The following is a 17018-nucleotide window of genomic DNA, read 5'->3' as shown; positions in this document are numbered from 1 at the left end:
TGCAAAATGCAGACGACCAAGCACGCGCTCGTTTTTTAAAGTATTTTCTTTGGTTTGTTTACCTCAAAGGGGCGTCTTCGAGGCCTGATTCCATTGATATTCCACATAACCGATGTATATCAACCTCAGATACATGGGGGGGGGGGTATCAGACTATGAGGGCGCTATTTAAGTTTAATGGTGGTCGACTGCTAGCTCTTCGCAAAGCAGATGACTCTCCTTCCTGCATGATGGACCAACCCAACCAACCAACCGCGCACTCTTTTTGTAATAGTATTGATAGTCTTTCTTTATAATTTTGTGAACACCTTGAATTTGCCAGTCAGTGGCAATTTATAATTCTCATAAGGACCCCCGGCCGTCCTTCCGTGCTCGAGTTTAGACCCCGCCCCCCCCAAAAAAAAAAAACAATTACCGCGTTCTACCATTGAGGGCGCTACTTACTTTTAACGGTGGTCGTCCTGCTGTCGTCTGCAAAAAAATAATTCAAAATAATTACATGTATTAGCATAAAACCTAACTTGGTAACGAGTAATGGGGACAGGTTGATAGTGTTAAACATTGTGAGAAATGGCTCCCTTTGAAGTAACGTAGTTTTCGAGAAAGAATTAATTTTCCACAAATTTGATTTAGAATTTGAGGTCTCGAAATCAAGTATCTGAAAGCCTAAACTTTGTGTGACAAGGGCGTTTTTCTTTCATTATATCTCGCAAATTCAACGACCAATTGAGCTCAAATTTTCACAGGTTTGCTATTTTATGCATATGTTGAGATACACCAAGTGAGAAGACTGGTCCTTGACAATTACCAATAGTGTCCACTGTCTTAAAATGATTTGGGATTGAATTGAATTATAGAAAATGTTACTATACTAGAGCGGGATGTGAGCTAACTACCTCCACATTAATAAATGTGCTGGCACTCTGCCTGAGCTATCTAGCCCCCTGGCTCAGATGGTAGAGTGCTGGCGCATTAATCCAGATTCCAGAGGTCAGTGGTTCATATCCTGTCTTGGTAAACTTGTCATCTTTCCCACCCCAGTTAACAGACTGCTTTAAACAATAGAACATTTAATCTAACCAAACAACACTGCAACTACAAACAAGCGCCAGGATTCAATTTGTTTAATAGCAACTTTTGTACGAAAGATTTAATTCAATAGAGTTTAATAATAAAATAAACTATACCTTTTTAAGTATTTACTTTACTCTGTCTTTGTATAAAGGTACAACTAAAACATACATAGTACTTATTCTGTTAGTAATACCATGGAGGAATAACCAAGGACTCTTAGGAAACCCAACTTAACACTGTACTAGATGTTGGAGAAACCCTAGAGAGTTATTCCAGAGAAAACCAACTCAGTCAGGCCTCTCTTAATATTTATGCATGAGGTACGTCACAATTCTAACCCAAATCGAGCCACTGCAAGTGGTGGCGGACATGCCCCTACAGCCTCATTTTGGGTTAGAGTTATGACAACATGCATGAATATTAAGAGAGGCGCAGTCCACTGAGGACACTACACATGTACTTGAATTGGGTGTCAGCGTGAGTAGTGACCCAGTGTGTTTCCGATCGGAGTCCTAGAGGGGCAAGGTTAAGTAAGAAACCACCATGTCAACCCCGCGGAACACCCTCGGGTTACTTAGAAAATCACCTACATGTACATTATCCATCAGTTCATAATATGTATCAGTGAGGTGGTTTTAGCTTCGGTTTAAAATGTTAACTTGCACCTTCTATAATTATAACTAACAATCTGATAACTAACAATCTGATAACTAACCTAATATAAATATGTGTATATAAAAATCTGTATTAACTGCAGCTGCACAGTCAGATTGGGGCTTGCAAATGTCCAGTGCCCCACCTCCAGGTACCCCCACAAAAATCCAGACGGTACCCCCCCTCCACACCCCTACCCCCTCCCCACAAAAATAAACAAATAATAAGTAACACTAGAAGGTACAAAAAAAGCCACATCTAGCATTTCATTTGTACGCTTTATGCTAAAACATTTCGGGCCTGGAATTACACACAGGACACGGCCTTCATTTGCCTGGTCTTGTCCTTGGGGCCCCCTGAAAAATGGTATCCTTTGCATGCATAATTGGCAAATGAAAAATGGCCTTGTCCTTTTAAAGCTGGTCCAAATACCACTTTGAATCCTAAATGTTTGTACAGTTATTTGTTTCCACAAAAATCTATCCACCACCCCTCCCACACCGACTGGCAAATACCTGCAAAATCTCCTGCCACCCCCCCCCCCAACCAACATGACCCCTAAAACAGTCCCGGCTACCCTGCTAAACACACTGACCCTCCAAAGAGCCTCTAGGTGGATTTAACAAATCAAGAGTCTTTATGTCAACATCCAATGTTTGTTGTTGCTATAGTGGACAAGAGCTATGCTGTCAACTGACAGTTGTCAGCATAATAATCTTTGTTTGGTCACAGTTCTCATTGTATTTACAATGAACTTTGCACCCTTGGAATGTTGGAAATTAAATAAAAAGCACAGGTGTTGTCACGTTATAATGGTCATAATGTGTTCTTTGGTTTTTGCTTTTGCTAATTAAAGTTTTTCAATGCATTTTTTAAATTACCTTGTCTCTATATTCAACACGAATACAATCAGTAACAAACAGAGGGAGAATGGGCCCACCCCCTCCATCTCACAGAATCCTTGCCCCACCCCCAACTTGCCCCCTCAATGACATCAAAAAAGGCACAAGTGATGGTTCGAAAATATCTGGTTAAAGCACTGTATGGTGAAGACGGAATAAAACACTCTCTACATACATACGCAGCTGCTACGAACAATTTCCCTTGCATGTACAAAACAAAATAAGTCTAAATACATTCGTTTGCTAGGCAAATGCTCAGTTCAAAAAAGTTCCCTGTGCGTGCGGTATTCATACTGAGTTGAATTCACTACAAAAATAAGTGAGGTTTATAAAGCTTTCGAGTTGTGCGGATCATTACACAAAACTATGTACTTTCTGGTACAATCATGTAAAAAACACGTTGAGAGAAGTGTTGGTTTTCGTAGAAGAATCGATGTGGTCTCGACGTTCTACTGAAGACGCACATACTGAAGATGGAATATACCGTCAGAAACGTCGAGATCACACGCATTCTTTTCAGAGCTAACACCTCTCCCTAAGGAGTTTTGAACATGGTTTATCTTCTTATACTGTGATTTGCTTACAAACTTCAAAAATGTTTCCTAGAATTAGTGCTTTACAGAATTGTATACAATTTGTAAATAGAGTTGCTTCAACTTTGAGAAACGAATGTCTTACATTACACTAGAAAAGTCTAATTTAATTCCAAAATCACATTGGGAAAACCCCATTGATTTGATTGAAAGAGATCAGCCAATCTACTACAACAGATCCAGCTAAAAGTAGTAAACACTTTTCATAAACAGATTCTACCTCCAAGAATTCTAAGGCAACTGCGTGTGTAATTGACCCCTTGAACAACACAAAGCGCACCTATCATGTCTGCCATATTATTTATTATTATTGTTTAGCGAGTAAAAATGCACACAAATAATAACTAGTTCTTAAACAGCACATTTTACAATAAACGTATCAATGCGCTTTACATTAGTGCCCTAGTCATTGGGCCAATAACATTCCTTTTTTAATCTTTCTCAGCTCCCTGTGGCGTATATACAGCCCATGCTGCCATGCGCTTAGATGGCTTTTTCAAACATAATATCAACCTCTACATGTACCCTCACAGGTACCCATTAATACCCCTGGGTTGAGAGAAGCAATTATAGAAAAGCATCGACCGGCATTCGAACCCACACTCCAATGACTTAACAACAGATTTTGAATTTGGCGCTCTACACCGCTCGACCTTGATACCCTAAAAAGGAATTGACTCCCAAATGGTTGAAATGATAGACGCGAAGGTGCGTTCCATGCTGTGCAAGAGGTCATTACAGCCAAAGATAGTTACTCTACTGAAACTTGCGTCGGTGTAGGTTTGTTGATTCTCGGCCATCTGTCATCTTTAACCAACTTTGTCCATAGAAGATGTATGCCGAGTACAAGGAAGATTGCAATTCCTGCTACGATTCCAACAAAGTAGAAACTCATACTGTAACTGTTGGTCACGTCAAACATGTAACCTGCCACAGAAAAAAACCATAACAAGATTATAACAAAATATAGACTATAATAAATTTATCATCAAGCCCAGGGGACTATTGGTTGCTTAGTGGAGTTGCCATGACTACTACAAAAATAGTCAAGACTTCCAGCTTGGCGAACCAATTGTGTCATTATCGACTATTCAAGACAACATTATCTACTCACCAAACACAATCAAACATCAGTGACACAATCCTTCAATCCTTTCAGCGTGAATTTCACTATATTGCACCTGCGGCAAACAAATGTCGCAATGCATCTTGGGAATTAAACAATAGTTGCGACTAGTCGAGTAGTAAACTTTAACAAGTCGCTCAGGCCTGTTTGTCATCTTCTACACTCAATGATAAAGCAACCTTAATACATCACTACTAATGTGAAGTTATCTGAATTTAAAAACAACAATATAGCCTGTTACATAATGATGACAACTAATAACTTTAACAAGAAAAAACCCAGAAAGACTTGCTTAAAGGGCCTGTGTCGTAATGATCAAAGCAGGCTTGTGGCTGGATGGAGGCCAAGCCCATCCTGTAAGTGGGTGAAAGTTCAACATTCTATGTTCAGCCACAGGTTTGCTTTGATCATGAAGACGAAACCCCTTTAAAATGATTACAAACGAGAAAGGGCTGGTTACTAACCTCCAATGTATGCTGATGACATGTTCCCAATAGCAACAACCACAAGCCCCATGCCGAATGCTCCTGGAAATCTATCCTTTCCGACGATCATACGAATGATTGTGGCCTGTAGGGGAATGTAGCCCCCAGTTGACACTCCAATAAGCACCGTGCAAATCACCATTCCAGCAAAGTTATCAATGGCAGCAAGAATAGGTGCTCCAGTAGCTGCTAACAGCATGAAGAAGGCGTAGATGTACGCTGGTTGAATTACGTGAGCATCTATGAGACGACCGTGGGTCAAACGGCTCAGGATGCTGGCCAATCCAAGAATAGAAATAAGTAGACTAGCATTTACCTCAGAGATGCCAACCGACTCGGCTTGAGCAGCGAGATAGGGTAGTGTGATGCCAAACGTTGGGGAATTAGTTAATATAACCAACATAAAGAGACTGAAAACTCGATTCGTCCAAAGGAGGGAGATACCGGTGTGGTTTAGGAACGAGGTGAGTCTCCGACCGCACCTGCCCTGCGATACTACCTCAATCTCCTTGTCTTCGTGTTGCTTAGTGAGTTTGCAATCCTCCATCGGCTTGGCCTGACTGGTGGTAGAGGAACATGCGACGTTGCCTGGGTGCATGTTTCGATTTTCATCACCTGGAAGCTGACTGTAGCCTTCCTCACCAGACGACGAGGTCGCAATAGTCCGACTGACGGGTTTTTGTTTCTGTTTTCCAGGTTCCTTCATAAACATTGCGCAGACAATCACATGACATTGTATTGCACTGGAAATCATGATAGCCCCTTTCCAAGAGTACATGTCGATCAAGAAGCGGTACACGATGGGCAAGATGACCATCCCTATACTTGCTCCGGTCATACATATGCCATTAGCCAACGCGTAATGTTTATGGAAACGTTCACTGACACTGATGATGGCGCCAGAGTATGACATCCCAAAGCCTATACCTATATAGGAAAGAAACAAATCAAGAGAGTTCGATGATTGAAAACGAGTCACAAGTTACTAATATGACCCATTGCACAACGCCTAAGGCACCTCCGCAAAATGCACCATTATAGAGTCAATTCCTTGTGTGTACATTCCGACTCCCAAATTGCCTGGCCACCCATGCACCACCCATTGTAGCCACAATGGGTGGTGCTGGGCGGGCCAGCCCAGAACTAATTTTGTTGAACCACTAGCTCTTGGTTGACTACATTGGGTTTGGAGTCCACCCCCCACTTTTAAATCCTCCACAGAATATCTGAGATCCAGAAGACAATAGATAGATTGCACTAAGCATCATCATCCCCCATATTTGATGATAAACGATGGGAAAGTGCGTACGTGCATGCGCTGGGCACAACTCTTAGCCAATGATAGCCTTGGACGCTTGCACATTTCATCAAATACATGTACGGTGTATGATGATGCTTAGTGCAACACAGCTCAAAATTAAACTGGACCACAAGCCTGTGATGTCCCAAGGTCTTTGATGTTAGTGTCAGGCCAGTAAACATGTTCGAAGAGCGTGTGAGCGTGCAGGCCTGAAAGGGCACGGGCAACAAGGTGTTTTCTTCTTGGTAAAGTCACCCTAGATGTGGTAATTGTGAATTTCTACTGGACCATTTCAAGGGCACAAAGGCAATGACCAGGGGGCATGGAGGCAACCGCCTTTGTTGCCTCGGTGAAGCATCAGGCCTGCGGGTGCATTAAAGGCACTGTACACGTTTGGTAATTTTTGGTAATTATTCAAAATATATATAGCATAAAACCTTACTTGGTAACGAGCAATGGAGACCTGTTGATAGTATAAAACATTGTGAGAAACAACTCCCTCTGAAGTAACATAGTTTTTTTGGCCAGAAGCCTTTTATTCCTATCTGAAAGCACACTATTTTGTACAACATGGGTGTTTTTTCTTTCATCATTTTCTTGCAACTTCAATGACCAATTAAGTCCAAATTTTCACAGGCTTATTTTATGCATGTTGGGATACACCAAGTGAGAAATGTCTTTGACAATTACCAAACGCGTTCAGTGCCTTTAACTGGTTTATTTGAAGTTATAAAAAAATACATTTACCTGTCATGAACGGAATTGTTATGAACAGAATATGGAATTGTTGAGCAAATGATGAAATGAGAAGACCAGCACATGATAGCAAGCACCCGGAAAACACAATCGGACGGACTCCGAAGTACCTTGTCATTGCCCCTGCAAATGGAGCTAACCAAATAAATAACAATCGTTATTAATATTATTAAAATAATAATGATGAAAACCACAAATTCATCAAAGTGCTCATGGCGCTAAATACAAACAATAAGATACACAACAACCAAAATTGAAAGGTAAGCCTTATAAACCTTTATCACGCTGTCACCATCTTGGTCATGTTCCCTGTTTCCAATAACAGTAATGAATGCTAACATTTATTGTACAAACATGGCACCAGACTATTGTTTTATCCAGCCATAGTTTGGTTAATGTTGGAATGGAGTAAAATCAAGATGGCCACACCGTGATAAAGGTCTATAGCCTAAAGCTAAGAAGAAATTCAGAACACGTAGTAGAGAATAGCCTTGCTCAAGGCAGTCGAATTATTCACTCCGAAAAAAGACCGCCGCTGTATAAAAACCCACCCGTATTCACTGTGCGTAACATCGCACGACACGATGCCCCCGTACACTATCCGCATGCGTCGGCCGTCAGGCCTGACGGCCTCCGCATGCGGTTAGTGGTACGAGTGCGGATGACTTATGTGCACAGTAGTCGTACGATGTGACAGTGTGTATACGGGTGAGTCGTGCGGCGTGATCGCACGCACCACGCACAGGGTATACGGGTGTGTTTACAGCGGCGTCTTTGCGGAGCGAATAATGCGACTGCCTTGAGCAAGGCTAAGATGTGTTTTAAGTTTTTTGTTATTTGGGTTAAAGAAACAGATGATTTTAATAGTGCAGGCAATTTGTTCCATAGCTTGGGGCATCATGTGAGAAATATTGGTCTCCCCATGAATGATTGGGTATGTGGGCTCAATATGGAGGCTAGAATTGTAAGACTGGGGCGGGTTGTAATAAAACGGTCTTTAGTCAGCGGTCTAAGACCAGTCAGTTATAGCCGGCTATCTGCCTTAGACGGTCTTAGCTTAGTCAGTCATTAAGCCTGTTGCAATAAGCCGGTCTTAGATAAGTCGGTGAAAAATAATGAAATACGAACAAATGTCCCATAATACTTAGCACTCTGCAGGCACTGGCGGTACGGCATTGTTCTTATTGCTTTGGTTTGAATCATCGGATATCAAATCTGTGAGTTGTAACATTTTTTACTTTTGGTAACAAACGTTTACGATACAATCACCTTCATCATCATAATGCCTCCCGTGGTTTATTTCTAAAATAAAATCCAATCCTATAGAGCTATTTGTATCAAATCATCTACAACTAACAAATGTAGTGCCATAAACACTAAGACAGGCTATAATTATAGACCGCGCTATTGCAATCGGTCTATAATTAAAGACTGTCTAAGCGCGTCTCAAGTTAGCCGGCTATAGCGCATAGACCAGTTTAAGACCGCTTGGTGCAATCCGCCCCTGGAGTTTGCCAGGAGGGTTGTATGGGTTGAGTTCGATTATCATCAATATAAGCATGGGCATTGTTGGCGAGTGATTAATACACATAAAGCAGTTCTGTTAATACTTATAATTCTACTATATTATTCTCTTTTAAAACCCACAAAACTACAAAGAACAAGTTATAGATAGTGCACAAAGTTTACAAAGACAGAACCTAAAAGGCAAGGTATTCATTGTACTTTTGTTTTAATCCTATGTAAATAGCTAAATAGTCAAACTAACAGGTGTAATAATTTCATTTCAAAAGGTGGTAGTGTTTTTAAGATATTGCCCAAAATATGTATTGGTTATGTCCACACAGGAAGCATAATCCAGAAACATTTCTATGGTGGTTGGAGCACTTGGCACCATTCTCAAAGCAAGGGTGAAACATCAAAATGAAATTGGCACAAATGTGTGGGTACAGAATAGATTTTGAGAAAGACCCTTGAGATCTAAAGCTACAGGACAAAACCCAAGTTGAGGAGTTACCAGCACAAAGGAAAATACAATCTTTCTTTTTCATGCTGTGATAAAATGAAATTTTGCACACAAGACCACAAAACAAAACTTGATACATAAAACTTAATACAAAAGCATGGAAAATGCAATTTCAATGAGCCAGAAATGACTAGAGACATTTAATGTGTGTTAAATCGAGATTCAAGAGTAGTCAAGGAACTAGGTTTGTATGTGCAGCAGTAACAAAACTCCACAAACGAGGAGCAGCTGTTAGCAAATGACCTTTCCCCCAAACTTCTTTGGAATGTGGCTCAAGAGGTTATGGGGCTTGAGATGATCAAAAAACAGAACGATTGACGACGGGAGAGTGAATGAGGCAAAAAGAGCGAATGTGTCAAATGCTGTTTCGTCACATTAGTTGCTTGAATATTGCTTGAAGATAAATCGTTATCACACGTGGGCTCGAGGATTACAAAAAATATAGTGCGTCGGCATCCCATATCCAACTCGATCTTTGTGATTCTTCGTCCCATATCGATGCATCCCAACAATGCCGAAGGCCTCGTTGGATGTGGGACGCAGAAAGCGGAATATTTTTCTGTACTCCACTTGTGCTTGCGTGATAACTAATAATCTACTTACAAAAACACAACAGCATAGCAAGCATAGAAGATGACAACCACCCAACCAATGCAGAGCTTTCTGGGAACTCAGTGTACCATTCGATGTAGAAGACGCCCATAGAGCTGGCCGTTCCATGGGTTAAACTTGTTGTGATGCACGAAGCCAACAAAATAGGCCAGTGGTGAATCTCGGAGTCTGCGGAATACTTCGCCATGGTGGAGTAAAATCTTTATTCGGCCTGCAAACAATAAAATAATTCATGAATTATTGTCAAGTTGATCCACTGCAATGTTTAAATTAATTTTTAACTACAAGTATTAAAGCGTTATACACTTTTGGTACAGGAAAAAAAGAAAAAAAAGTTCACAGATTTACAAATAATTTACAGGGTTTACAGAAGGTAATGCTGAAAGACTTCTCTTGAAATATTGTCCCATGAAATGCTCTACTTTTCGAGAAAACATTAAAACAATATCAATTCTCAATAGCGAGAATTACGGATTTATTTTAAACACATGTCATGACACCGCGAAACATGCGGAAACAAGAGTGGGTTTTCCCGTTATTTTCTCCTGACTCCGATTGAGCCTAAATTTTCACAGGTTTGTTATTTTATATATAAGTTGTGAACACGAAGTGTGGGACTTGGACAATACCGTTTACTGAAAGTGTATAATGGTTTTAATTAACAGGCCTGATGTACAGCTCCATTCAATATTTTAAAAGCTTAGCCACAAAGACTCAGAAGAAAAAAAAATTTGTTCACTGAGTGGGTGCTATTAGAACTTAACTGTTTATAAATTTGATCGAGAATTTATATTGTTTTACTGTTTTCTCAAAAAGTAAAGCATTTCATGGAATAATATTTCAAGAGAAGTCTTTCACCACTACCTTCTGTAAACCCTGTAAGTTGTTTGTAAATCTGTGAACTTTTATTTTGTTTCTGTACCGAATGGGTCCAATGGCTTTAAGCCTTTTTTTTTTTAAAGCTTTCCCATGAATTTAAAATGAAGATTATGATTATAATTATTATTATAATTTTCTTTGTCATAAACAGTACAAAACAAAATACATGACAATATACCCTGATATGGGCAAGGGACAACAAAAGCAAATACATACTAGGATCCATACTAGAGCCAGTGAATGGGGCGCTAGATTACTTTTTTTGAAGGTCATCTAATAACAACATTTCGAAAAAAGGAATCTAGCGCCCAAGTCACTGGGTTTGTAGCCCCACATCTGGGGTACGCAGATACCTACACACTGGTTACTACAGTACAGGTAAATTACACTTACAGGTGGCAGGCCAGCCATGCTAAACAGAGCAAGCAAAAGGGTCAGTTCCCCCGACAGTGGGGGTAAAGATAGAAAACCCCAACCAAGTCTCAATACTAAACAGTACTATTTAGTATTAGTTACCAGAGGGACACTCCCCTCCTGGGCCCAATTTCATAGACCTGCTAAGCAGAAAAATTTGCTTAGCCTGAAATCTTTGCCTGGATAAAAACCGGATTACCAAACAAATTTCCACTTGATTTTCAGGATAGGCAAACAGCAACTGAAACAAGCAATATGCAACACATTGGGATTCGGTTGGTAATCCTGTTTTCATCAAAGAAGAACTGTCATGCTAATTTGTTGTGCTCAGCAGCTCTACATTTTGACAATACCCGGGTTTATTGTCAAAAGGTCACGGATGATAAACAAATTGCGTTGTCAGCAGTAACGGACATGCGCAGCTGCAATAGCGAATAGGCTTATTGGGCCCTGGCCCTCATATGTCCCAGGAGAAATAAATATGAACAAAAACAATTTGAACAACTACTATCAGTACAAAATAAACCTCAAATTGGAAATCCCTCAAATTATTAGATTCTATATCAAGAAGGGTAGAAAGAGGTTTTTCACAGTATCGACCCAAAACAATTTCCCCAGATAACTTTCCGTACGTATGGCGCCACCACTTTTACAAAAAGGGAAATCTCATTGAGGTAAATTAGATACTAAATTATTTGATTTTGAATAAAAAAGTGGTGGCGCCATACGGAAACTTTTCCATTTCCCCCACTCGTTTCCACAAATGGTCCATTGTAATTGTATTACCTACCAAGAAAAAACTCGCATTTGACTCTTGAGTCCCATTGGCATTGAATTGATATTTTGAATGGGATTCAATGGGATCCCATCGTTTCAATGGGGTTCAATGGGATCCCCTGTCAATCCCATTGGATCCCGATAATCCCATTAACATTTTCAATGGGATCCCATTATCCCATTATTTCTTTTCAATGGGAATTTTTTCGTGGGTTAGGGCTATGTATGGGCATGGCTTTATTATATGGGATGGCTCGCATCACGGTCACACTTGTCCAAGGATCAGGAGATGGTCCGTGCCGTGTGGATGGAAGATGGATTTCCCAAGGAAGATCGGAACAACGAACAATGCAATCACAGAACACACTCAAAGAGTAAATTGATTTGTCTCTAACACTATTCCCAATAACCTACCATACACTTACCATAAATAGGATTATAGATGAAACCTCCAGCCAGGAGTCCATGCAGAAAACAGTGGCAACAACTTTTACAAAATTTTTTAGAAATCCAAGATTTGCGGGTGTGAACTAGCGCCCTCTGTTGTCTCTACAAAGAAAGCCATATCAAATATTTTTTTAACGATAATGTCGATAAAAATGATGAATAATTATCCGGAAACCAGGGTGGCTAAAACTTCTTTTGAATTTGTTTTACCATCAGGGAAAACTCGAAGTCTTGAACATTGGAAAATCTAACCCGCATAGAAAATAATAAACGTTGCCGCCTCGGGGGCGGGGGTGAGGGGAGGACTCAATAGGCTGCTTGTAACCCCCCCCCCTTTTTGCCTTGGTGATGGCTGTCTCAAGGATGCTATAAATCCAGTCTGATAGTGCACTTTTCTGTTATCTTTATTTTCGTTCACTTTGCACCTTGCACCGTCATCCAGACGTCACCAATATCCCACTAACATCCCAGCTTATGGAAACCAGACTCAAGACACATGTCTTTTGGTAATTAATGGTGGCTCTTGTGAGTGAACCGAAAGATGTGCAAAAGACGCCATCTTTTTTTGGATGTTGACAATTATTGCACTTGAAGGGTATTAAACACAATGGCAAGTTACAATATTATTTGTAACTGATGAGGATCGGAGACTTGATCCCATTCCCATAAGGACTTCATTTATATATAAAAGAAATGCATCAATGATTCCAACCCTGAGTTTAGAGCGTATAGTTGCATATCGGTACTTGGCGCATTGTGTGATTACTTCACGATGCCCGGCGGCCATGGATTTTCAAAGTAATCATCATTGCCTTAATTTATAGCCCAAGAGCATTCAGCCACAACCCTTCTCAACTTTAAAGTTATTGTTCAATTAGGCCTTGTTTTTTATTGTGACATGAAGCTATGGTTAATGGATGGGCCTATTGTTGCCATTAAAAGTAGCAATATAAATAATATAACCCCGTGAAGGCACTGGACACTATTGGTAATTACTCAAAAAATAACCATTAACATAAAACGTTACTTGGTAACGAATAAACATTGTGAGAAACAGATCCCTATGAAGTACTGTAGATTTCGAAAGAGAAAGTAATATTATACGAATTTGGTTTCGAGACCTCAGAATAGATTTTGAGATCTCGAAATCAAGCATCTGGAAGCACACAACTTCGTGAGACAAGGGTATTTCTTCTTTCATTATTATTCGCAACTTGAGCAACGACATGTGTGTGCATATTGAGATATACCAAGTGAGATGACTGGTCTTTGACAACACCAAAGGTGTCCAGTTTATTTAAATTAAATCAATTACAACTTCTGGTTTGATTTTGGAAGGCTACATAATAAAGCAGCTTTCGATAATAATAATATTTATAACAAAGCATTTTTTTTTTTAAACATTTCACTTCAAAGTAGTGAAAAATCAATTTGTATGCCCTTTGAATCTAAGAAGCTGACGACACGAGTAACGCGGCTTCTCAGATTGTGTCTTTTTGAGGGAATATTCTTCCTGCGTGGACAAACCTCTCAGGATTTTCAAAAACACGACTGTGAAGTTTTTATAAGTAATTCTAAATAGTGTATATATCTTAACATTATAGAATTAAAACAAAAACAAAAACGAATGTGTACTACTTCGCCTTATACATAAGCATTATTTCAAACCCATTTCAAAAGAAATCAAGCGCCAAAATCAAAAGACAACGTGTCCCTTTAAGCGTTCAAGTGAAGCAGTGTTATTATTATTATTTTATTTTTATGGGAAGCAATTAAGAAACAAGTTAATGGAGACAATAACCATAATCCACTCTCGTGATATTATCTTAATGGAGTCTATATCTGACGTGTATGCTGTGTTATAAAGCCAATGTACACTATTGATAATATTACTAAATTATATTGTTAGCATAAAAGCTGACTTGGCAACATGGAGAGCTAGCTGTTGGTAGTTTATTAAACATTGTGAGACACGGCTCTATCCCTCTGAAGTAATGTTTGATCTCACACAACAATTGAAAAAGACTTCCGAGTTCTGAAGCATATTTTACGCATCTGATGATCTGAAAGCACACAATGTGTGCAGCAAGCCTTGTTTTCTTTGTTGACTATAATCTCTGTCGTCAACTTCTAGTGACCATCATTATTGAGTCCAAAATTGGTTATGTTTGGGATACACCAAGTGAGGGTCTTTGACAATAATAATAAAATTACCAAGGGCAGTGCCTGATTAATGCAATCATGTGCAGTTTACGGATACATTTTAAAGTAATGCTTTCAGTATTACAAGGGGGTGGGGTGGGGGGGGGGCTATGGATAAGACAGCTTGAGTGTCATCTGTATAGGATTTGACTTTTCCGTTTTCAAATCTTTATGGCAGGCCTTCGAATCCCCCCTCTCCATGTGACAATAGCTCATTTTGAAAGATACAAAATACAATTTATTGTCTCTAGTACCACCCTTATCAGCAACGCCACCATTAATTTGTTTACACCAAACTCCAAGGTATTTCGTTGTTAGTCTTTGGGATGGTACGTCACTTATCAATGCACAATTATGTTGCCATGGTGCACGAGCCCGGAGGTTGTTCGGCAGATGCGGTCTTGTTGTCAGCCAAGAGAGTTGGACAAATTCGGAGTCGTTATGGCACTGGCAACTAAAAGTGTTGCTCTTCGTTTATTGGGCATCCATCTACTACTACTTGTCCCGTCAATTTGGACAGATAGATGCCCCTCTGAAAATAACTGGATGCAAGTTGGAATGTCATGCTATCATATTATTATGGCAGAGGAACTAACTTGGACGCAGGCAGACGAAAAGTGCAAAGTTTTCGGTAGTGTTTTAGTGGTGTTGAATACCGAGACGGAGCAAAATACCGTGTGGAAGATGGTGACCGGAGAAGGGTTGGGGGGGAATGATTTTTGGATCGGCTGCCAGAAGGGGGAAGGCTCTGATGGAGAGTGGTCCTGTATTGGACACGATGGCGTGCCCTATGACGGTTGGGCCGAGGGAGAGAAGAATTACGGTGAAGGGGACGCGGCTACTACCCGGTACTGCGCCAGGATGAGGAGTGGAGCTAATGGACGCTGGGCGGACATTCCGTGCACCAGATCCTACAACGCTATCTGTGAGACACCATCACTACCACCACCACCACCAGACAAAGATATGTACTGCACCACACTTGCAGATACTGGCCGCGTCTTGAGCCAATGTTTGACCGGTTATGTCATCGGAGAGCTACCCATCAAGGGGGTGATTGCTTGTGGTTCGGCGTGCCGTGATGAGCCGCTCTGCCGCTCCTTCAATGTGCGTGGTCCAAGTCAGGGAGGCAACAAGATGTGTGAGCTGAATGATAAGACTGCCAAGGAAGTTGGAGGGGCGTCTATGAAAGCTGAGGCAAACTGCTACTATTTTGATTTGTAGACTCACTGTTGTCCAGTGGTAGATTGCATGACTTGCAATCACAAGGTTGTGGGTTCGAATTCTACCAAGCTAACCGCTGATTTCACAATGACTAGAATTAGAACTGCTATAATTTTGATGTTGGTCCAAGAGTAGCTCCTACCCAGGACTTGCAATCACAAGGCTGTGGGTTCGAATCCTACCAAGCTACGACTAGAATAAGAATTGTCGTCTCGGTTTCGAATAAGAATTTATTGATTTGTGCACTTCATAATCGTAGACGTTGTATGCGAGACTGAGCCAGCCGGGCGTGTATATCTCCGTGTGAGAGTTCACTGAGTTCCCTTGACGAGTGATCATCCAAAAACAACACAAAACAATAACATGTGAAATTTATTTGAGGTGAACAAAATAAACAAAAAATCTGCGTCATTTCGGACTAAAGGTGTCTGATGTACTCCATCATCACTCCAAATTGAGCATAGAAACCTCAGAACTGTTTTATTGACATTCTTCTTATTGGTGTTAAATTTAGAGTTTATGGTTGTTAAATTTAGAAATGAAAAGTTAAATGGAAAGTAACACCTTTGCTGTTTGGGAACTGTTTGATTGGTTTAAACTATATATGAAACTAAATTGTTCATTTCAAACGGTGGTCGCATTTTTGAGATAAATATCGCTGAAAACTTTCCGGAGTCCACGCACTGGAAGAATAGTCCGTTTGAAATCCACAATCTGAAAAACGTCATGATCAAACAATCTATATTAAATGGAAAAAGGGGGGAAAATATTATATTTAACTCCATTTCGGTTTTCTTAGATAACACAATTTAAAAAGATGTTCACCGAATGTATCACGGATACTTGTTATTAAAAAAATCGTTCATTTAATAAGAGAATCTTTACTTTTTAATGTTTAGAAAATAATTGTGAATTTATTGTGTTTCTAACTGTACACAAAATCTTCAAATGTTGACGCTGTGCGCGACTGTTCTGCGTTTCACGACATAAACTTCATTTTTGCAAAAAAAAAAAAAAAATAATAATAATTTTAATTTGTTTATGAAAGGCACTGGACACTATTGGTTGTTTCTCAAAATAATTGTGAGCATAAAACTTACTTGGTAAAGAGCAATGGAGAGTTGTTGATAGTAAATAAAACGTTGTGAGAAACGGCTCACTCTGAAAAAAAACTATACTTTTTGAGAAAGTGGTAATTTCTCACTCAAGATTTCATGCCTCAAGCCAAATTGTGCAACAATGGTGTGTTTTCTTTAATTATTCTCTTGAAATTTCGCTAACTAATATTGAGTCAAAATTTTCAAAGATTTGTTTTTTATGCATATGTTGGAATATAACAAGTGAGAACCTGGTCTTTGACAAACATCAAAGATGTTCAGTGCCTTTAAAGGCAGTGGACACTATTGGTAATTGTCAAAGACTAGTCTTCACAGTTGGTGTATCTCAACATATGCATAAAATAACTAACCTGTGAAAATTTGAGCTCAATCGGTCTTCGAAGTTGCGAGATATTAATGAAAGCAACACCCTTGTCACACAAAGTTGCA

General features: G+C 39.9%; 1 protein-coding gene across 1 annotated transcript; it reads right to left on the bottom strand.

The window, feature by feature from the left end:
• Positions 1-2718: 2718 nt before the first annotated feature.
• LOC139933950 (monocarboxylate transporter 13-like) lies at positions 2719-12122 on the bottom strand. Its single transcript, XM_071928197.1, has 5 exons — positions 12024-12122; positions 9520-9739; positions 6882-7025; positions 4814-5761; positions 2719-4150 (listed from the first exon to the last, which is right to left on the bottom strand). The coding sequence occupies exons 2-5, from the start codon at positions 9713-9715 to the stop codon at positions 3975-3977; spliced, it is 1464 nt and encodes a 487-aa protein (XP_071784298.1). The 5' UTR covers positions 9716-9739; positions 12024-12122; the 3' UTR covers positions 2719-3974.
• Between the last annotated feature and the right edge of the window lie 4896 nt (positions 12123-17018).

Source organism: Asterias amurensis, chromosome 2 (assembly GCF_032118995.1).
Source record: "Asterias amurensis chromosome 2, ASM3211899v1".
In the NCBI taxonomy this organism is placed as follows: Eukaryota; Metazoa; Echinodermata; class Asteroidea; order Forcipulatida; family Asteriidae; genus Asterias; species Asterias amurensis.
Note: the sequence above shows the minus strand (reverse complement) of the source record. Positions and strands in the feature narration are given on the sequence as shown.

Excerpts from the sequence above, each read along its gene's own strand:
- LOC139933950 (XM_071928197.1), bottom strand. The coding sequence starts at position 9,715 with ATGGCGAAGTATTCCGCAGACTCCGAGATTCACCACTGGCCTATTTTG. Across the intron at positions 7,026-9,519 it reads TGCTATGCTGTTGTGTTTTT|CTCCATTTGCAGGGGCAATG; the intron begins GTAAGTAGATTA and ends TTATTTGGTTAG. Across the intron at positions 5,762-6,881 it reads AACAATTCCGTTCATGACAG|GTATAGGCTTTGGGATGTCA; the intron begins GTAAATGTATTT and ends TTTCCTATATAG.